Genomic DNA, 7,500 nt, shown 5'->3' with positions numbered 1-7,500 from the left:
TTGAACCGTTTTGCTCTACAATGTCATCATCAGCCTGCATTCAATGGCCAAAATGGCAGCCGTCAAATTGACGGCTACTGGGAATTCTAGTGAAGTTGGAATTCTGTGAGTTCTAGTGTTAACAATGTTCTAACATAGTATATAAATATAGTGTGGAGGAAAAAATGAACAAGGTGGTTCTCTTGCATTTGTCTAAAAACCTCTGTCACTAACGCCTTTTAGACCAAAAGCAACCATTGGACCATCCGGTTGTCGGTCTCGCCGGACCGCCGCTCTTCCACTCTGACAACTTGCAGCTGAGACAGGAAAATGCACGAATGCAGCCATAATGCGTTTGGGGGTATTTTTCATGAGGAAATAATATCACACGGTCAATTTTCCGTGATGTGGCATCTTTAAACACCTGAAATTAGCCACAAATTTGCTAAAAATCTTGCCACCGGTATTCAGAATACTTCCTCCTGTTTCTAGAGACTCTGACCACTTTGAGTGACGTCGCTTGCAGGTCCATTTGTTAGTGGTCGATTACTTATTGAACGACACTTAAAAATGACTCAAATGTCTTTACTGGGCGACAAAGACCACAGAACTTGTTTTTATGTACATCTAGGAAAATCTAAATAAATGTGGTTCCAAATGTATCGGCCTGAGGCATTTTTGTTTACAGTGAGAAATTCCAAGAAAACAACATGCAGCTCTCATGCTTGGATAACTTGAATACGCTGACATGCACTCTGTAGAGTCTCATCTGGTCCTGCTGTTCGAGGACCCTCACAGCACTCCGACGGCAACAACAGTCGTCCAGTAGCTTTCAGAAGTGCCTGGAACGAACGCGCTCAACGAGGTCGACTTCAGGAGGATAGATCAGAAGCTCCTTTCATGGAAGACTTCTTTACCAGCAGGGATCAGTGTCAGCGAAAACACGATTTTTAAATAAGTTTCATTATTTTGTTTATTTTTTAAATGTTGTCCCTTATATTAGCTCTTTTATTATATTTTTACTCATTTTAATTCAGTGTTTCCTCTGTAGGGGCCCTCTGCCCCGGGAGCGGTGGTCGACTGTAGCTTCCTGGGCGCTCTACAGGTAGTGTTTAAGTGGAGGTGGGGGTCTATGCTCACCCTCCTCTGAGCGCCCTGACTTAGTGTGGAAGACCTGATGCTGCCGGGGCAGACGGCTCCTCTGATGGCGTTTCCTTGCCTTACCTTACTTGGCTCATCTGGACTCAGCCAAATATAAATTTTTACTGTGTGTGTGTGTGTGTGTGTGTGTGTGTGTGTGTGTGTGTGTGTGTGTGTGTGTGTGCGTGCGTGAGTGCATGCGTGCGTGTGTGTGTGTGTGTGTGTGTGTGTTAATGTTTTTAACCTGTTATGGGAATCGGGTCATTTTGTAAAGCACTTTGCTTGAAAAGCGCTTAATAAATACATTTGATTGATTGGCTGATTGATTGATTGATTGATTGATATTGGATCATTTGCAACAATAAATCTGTGTTTATATTAAAAATGTAACAAAGACTGAGAGTGGTGTCCAACACTGGGTCCTCCGGGGCCACTGTCCAGCATGTTTTAGTTGTTTTACTGCACCAACACCCATCGATTAAAAAGTTGGAGCAGAAAAACCTCTAAAACATGCTGGACGGTGGCCCAGGAGGACCACGCTTGGGCACCACAGCCTACGAGGAACACAGCTTTCAATTTAAAAAATTCCAGTTTAAGTTGGAGAAACGGATCTGTTATCGAATTTCCGCTAAGCCCACCGAACAAGGGAGGTGTCGGTGGAGTCCAAGGAGGAAAAAGCTATAATCTCTTTACAAAGTGGCCCAATAAACCTCTTTGATCTGTGATTGTTGGGGTTGAAACTTCAGCGTTATCGTCACTGATAATCTGAGCCGTGAGAAGATTAAACACCATCATCAGCCTAACCTTCTGAAAGCTATTAGACAGAGTTCCCAATATTGTCTTCAGCTCTGAGGTCTCCAATATTGGCACAGAAGGATAAAAAATAAGAGAGCGAGGAAGAAAGGGTATTATACGGCAAGCACTCGGGTGGAAAGGGTTCTTAGGAGAGTTCTGTGTTTTAAATAAGGAAATGGTGTTGATAGGGAGGTGGGTCAAGAAGGAGAAGGAAGAGAGGGACAGTTCCCACCTGGCCACGCTTTGTTGAGATCTGACGAGGAAAAGAAACGATAAGCAGGCAGACAACACAGAAGAAACACCAGCATTGAAAGAAAGAAGGCGTTAAAAGCAGAAATCAGACAGGCAAGAAGTAAATGCGACATTATCGGCATACTTATAACAAAAACACATAAAAAAAAGTCACAGTTAAGATAAAAAAAGAAACATAAACAAAGCAAAAAGAAGTAGATCAAACACGATTCATGGTCTGTTCACCGGGATTTCACTCAGACCTGTGTGAGCGTGAAGAGGTAAGACGGTATGGAACACAAAAGTATTCAAAATTCAATAAATAAATAAGACATTATGAAATAAACAACTACATGAAGAAATACTAGACAATCATGTCATCTGACAATGAAATGATGAAATAACAGAATGTTGTGTAAAATCGAAGCTCAATGTTATGAAATATTTTCATTCTCCTTTTAAAATGTCTTTATTCATATAAAGTTTTTTCTAAAGCCATTTTTTTCAAAATATCCCATATTAATATTGAGTCATTTTTATTTAAATCATTCAGTTTTTATTACATAAAGTCTTTTAAACAAAGACAGCTTTTATTTCATAATAGTATTTTTTCCCATGGCTGATTTATTTCATAATGACACTTTACAGCAGAACGTCTCAGTCTGTCAGTCAACACTAATGGGGCGGAGCCAGTGTGTCATTGGCTGCTAATTCAGTCAGATAAAAGCAATCACTCACAAAGTATCAAACCAAATGCTGCAAAAATGTCATCCAAACAACTCAAAATATCGTCTACGGACAAACTATTCAACTTTATTTGACCCGCCAAAGAAAACAGAGCTAAACTAAGTTCAGGCAACGCCGCCATCTTTCATGACCTCTGGCCTAGGAAGGTGTTACAACTACCTTAAACTGTCCGGTCATGCACGGTGAGCAGAAATCCAGGAAAACCAAACGATGTGGAAGGATTAACCAATGGTGTTGCAGGCCACGCCCACTGGCTTGACTGACGGACTGAGACGTTCTGCTGTAAAGTCTCATTATGAAATAAATCAGCCATGGGAAAAAACACTATTATGAAATAAAAGCTGTCTTTGTTTAAAAGACGTTATGTAATAAAAACTGAATGATTTAAACAAAAATGGCTCAATATTAATTTGGGTTATTATGAAAAAATGACTTTAGAAAAAACTTTATATGAATAAAGACATTTTAAAAGGAGAATGAAAATAGTTCATAACATTGAGCTTAGATTTTACATAACATTCGGTTATTTCATCATTTCATTGTTAGATTACATGACTGTCCAGTATTTCTTCATGTAGTTATTTATTTCATAATGTCTTATTTATTTATTTATTGAATTTTGAATACTTTTGTGTTCTGTAAGAAGGACAGAAAGTGAATGTGGATTTTTTTAATCTCATAATCCCTAAATAAACAAATCTCAGTCATCTGCACAAACCAATAAAAAGGAGAGAGGGTCTAAAAATAGCAACAGGGCTGTCATTCACTCTGTTTACTTGGTTTTTGGAATACTTAAGATTCACATTTAAATGTTGCTGCATGGTGGAACAATTGGTAGCACTGTTGCCTAGCAGCAATCAGGTTGCAGGTTTGAATCCCAGCTGCAGCCTTCCTGAGTGGAGTTAGCATGTCTCCCCCAAAGCACGCGTGGGTTTTCTCTGAGTGCTGCGGTTGTTTCCTACGGACTGAAAGCATGTCAGCTTCGTCTGTAAGCTGCTTGGACAAAAGCAACATGCAGAAAAATAGAGTTGATATTTTTATAAACTTCTCCTCGGTTCCTGTGCTGCCAAACGATGATTGTGATAAACACTCAATGTGAACACAAAACCTGACTCTGGTAAAGCAGGTAATGGCACCTATGGAACCAGTCATGTCACATAAACAGAGTAAATGCCAGTCTCTTCAATCACAGCTCTGGCTGGAGCGATAAGAACAGCCAGTGACAAAATAACATTTAGCTGCGAGAGAAAGGCCGATCAGACAGGAAACTCAAACGACACGGGCCGATGGATGCCCAGGAACACAGAGGACGTGTACGGAAAGAAAGTGAAGCGATAAGCAGAAAGAGCAGACATTACCCCATAAGGCTCCTGAAAGCAATCCCAGCAAGGAGACAGAAAAAAGGAGGACAAAAGGGAGACTCAGCAACAGATAAAAGACAACGAGAAGCAGCGAGGAGAAAAGAGGACAGGAACATGTAAGTCACACAAAGCCAACCCTAGCCCCAAACCGTTCTAACCTTAAAACAAACCGTGTTCCATGGTTAGCGCTGACTGGGACCAGCAAGTAACAAAGAACTGAAGGCAAAACCGACTTACGAGCAGGCAAACGCCACCAGAGCTCCGCTGACCACGATGAAGTCGAGAATGTTCCACAAGTCCCGGAAATAAGAGCCAGGATGGAGGAGAAGGCCCAGGTCAATCATCTGGAGTCAAGCAAACAAAAAAAAAAACAGAAAATTAGGAAGGAAATCTTACAATCAGATTATAATCTCTGATGGGATGCAAAACACTCACATTTGGTGATTAGGTTATATAAATGAAAAAAAGAAAATTACACGTTAAATGGCCTTAGGGTTCTACAACCCCCCAAGGTGCTTTACAACACAGTCAGTCATTCACACGCTGGTGGTGATGAGCTACGACGCCCTGGGGTGCACTGACAGAGGCGAGGCCTGAAGAACACTGGCACCGCCTGTCCCTCGGACCTCCAGCAGCAGGCTAGACTGGTTTCTCTGGTGAGAGCTGGGATTGGACCTTCCGCCTCCTGATTACTGGGACACCCGTCTACCGCCTGAGCTTCTACTGTGTTGTGTTGCAGTACTGTTGCTTTTGTATTTCACTGAACCTTATGGGCCACTGTAGTTAACCTCCTGAGACACTGTGTCCACATATACTACATTATAATATTTAATTCTCTTCAACTTAATTTTGTTATTATTTAGAGACGCTTTATGTTGACCAAGTTTCCCTTTTTCTTTATTTGTAAATTTGTCAATATTTGTATTTAATTAAATTTTACATAACACCAAATACAAACTCGGGTCTCAGGAGGTTAAAGTGCAACATTGTTAAAATTACAATGTGATTGAACACGACACAAGAAGGTATGATATGATGGGATGCGTACTTTATTCTACCTTTGCAGATTTTTAAAACCCATCTTGTTCTCGTAGCTGCTTTCCTTAAAGTGCAGCAGGTAAACACCTCAGTAGTTGTTATTGTATTAAGAATAAACTCAACTTAGATAATACTTTTTTTTTAAAGAGTCAGTTCTTGTCAGACACGTGACAAGGACTGACAGCCTCTTCCGGCTCTTGGAGAGTACAGACGCTTTTTTCTCCTCTCGTCCCTGCTCCCCCCAAGGCGAGCTGTCCTGTCGTTGTGTGCACGGCGCTTTCTGCATTTTTTATGGAAACTGGAAATTATTGAACATGGATCTGGTCAGTTGGTCTCTCAACGCGATTGACAAAATCTTTTCAACGATGAGAACGGGAGAAGGGGCTCCCAGTTGCCCCTCTGGGACAGAGCCAGCTGGGCATATCATGGACTCCTGGAGACAGTGGAACCTGATCTGCCTCTCTCAGCTGCCTGTAGAGGATTCTGAAGATGTCTGGATATTTGTGGTTTTGGTGTCGGGATTCCTGCTGTTTGGCATGAGCGGTTATCTGGCGTACCGGAAAATTAACAAACTTTCGAGGAATATTGGCTCAATCCCGGAGTTCAGGGATGGAATGCATCGTGCTGTAAACTCACAAACTCATATAATTGTCGAGATGAGTCGTAAGCTTGGACCTTTGGCTGAGATTCAGGCTCTGGCACAGAAGGTGGATTCCATCAAGGAGAGAGTTGACAAATCAGTACGGAATAGTTTGATACCGCCATTATTAGATCTTGAGGGGTTGAAGACCGACAGAACTCTAAGGCAGAGAGGAAATTATCTCTGTCTGTACCCAAAACATTTCTTGTTATCTGAATCTGGTGCCCTTGAAGCCTGTTAGGCTGAAGTAAAAACTCCCCTCTCAGAAGAAATGTGGAATGCTGCCGTCGCTATGGAAACTATTTCTCCCTATCCCAGCCTGGCCAGGACTGTGACCGGTGAAGGCCATGGAACCGTATCTAGGAGTCAATGTGCCCTCTAACCCATTATCTCCCTCCCCTGTCCAAAGAAGGTGATGAGCGCTGCTCCATGCGGCTGCACGCACTGAAGTGAGGAGAGTCCCAACCCTACCTCCCCACCTAGTGGACACTTATGTTGTGTGATGTCTGAAGTCTGTTTGCATATCTGTCTGAGGTGTTTTTTTGCATTGCAAAGCTGCCCTCCCTGTTGAGGTTAACTCTGAAGTGCCTTTTTTCCCCTCCCCCTGACTCTATCCTCATATAAACCCTCGTGATCTATTACGGTAGCGCGACTCGGGTTGCGAATGACCACAGTTACCAATTCTTGTCATGTGTCTATGTATGTATGTCTGATCTTGGAACTGTGTGTACTGAAACAACTGAATTTCCCTCTGGGATTAATAAAGTATTTTTGAATTGATTTGAATTTGAATTGACCTGCATGCCAACCACACCCCCTTGGCACCATTTCAGGCGAATGACTCGCGTTGCTAGGGTCAGCTGCAGCTGAAGTTGGAGCAGAACAAGAGTCGAAAGGATGGATAAAAGAACAAGGATGAACGCGTCCCTTACAGGGATAGACTTGTGAAGGAGGATAGAGATCGGTATTTTCAGAAACTGTCTACAGTTGACATCGTAGATCCCTACGAGCTCAAAGGAAACAGACGGAGCTCAGACGTTTCTTTACTGCTGAAAATAAATCCCTTAGGTAAGCGTAGCACGCAGAAAAGGGTAGAGTGCCTTCTCCGGGTCAGGGATGAGGTCCTGCCCCAAGTGGAGGAGTTTAAGTATCTCGGGGTCTTGTTCACGAGTGAGGGAAAACTGGAGCGTGAGATCGATAGGCGGATTGGTGCTGCATCTGCAGTGATGCGGGTGTTGTACCGGTCTGTCGTGGTGAAGAGAGAGCTGAGTCAGAAGGCGAAGCTCTCGATTTACCGGTCGATCTACGTTCCTACCCTCACCCAGGGTTTCCCTTACATAGGCGTAGCCGTGGCGGCCCGCCACGGCTGAAATCCCACCGCCACGCCTACAAGATCCCAAGTTTTTTTTTGTTTTGTTTTTTGGGCGCTGTTTCCCGAAGAAGCAGCAGGAACTACTATGTTGTCGCTTGTGATCACAGCCGGCGGGCAGCAAGAAGAAAGGAGCAGGCAGGGCAAGGTGCAGTTACAGCAAAAGTTACTGAGTTTAAAATTAGAAAGGTAGCAGTGGA

The 7,500-nt window shown here is 42.9% G+C and overlaps 1 protein-coding gene across 2 annotated transcripts in view; it reads right to left on the bottom strand.

Annotated features, from left to right (window-relative positions):
* cacna1bb (calcium channel, voltage-dependent, N type, alpha 1B subunit, b) overlaps nt 1-7,500 on the bottom strand; it is a 231,019-nt gene that overhangs the window by 61,674 nt on the left and 161,845 nt on the right. For both annotated transcript variants that reach the window (XM_070552555.1, XM_054744924.2), the window contains exon 27: nt 4,491-4,597. In XM_070552555.1, coding sequence (XP_070408656.1) covers nt 4,491-4,597 — 107 coding nt within the window. The remainder of the gene's footprint in view (nt 1-4,490; nt 4,598-7,500) is intronic.

This window comes from Nothobranchius furzeri, chromosome 6, assembly GCF_043380555.1.
Source record: "Nothobranchius furzeri strain GRZ-AD chromosome 6, NfurGRZ-RIMD1, whole genome shotgun sequence".
Lineage (NCBI taxonomy): Eukaryota > Metazoa > Chordata > Actinopteri > Cyprinodontiformes > Nothobranchiidae > Nothobranchius > Nothobranchius furzeri.
The sequence above is the reverse complement of the archived record's forward strand: the minus strand, read 5'-3'. Positions and strand labels throughout refer to the sequence as shown.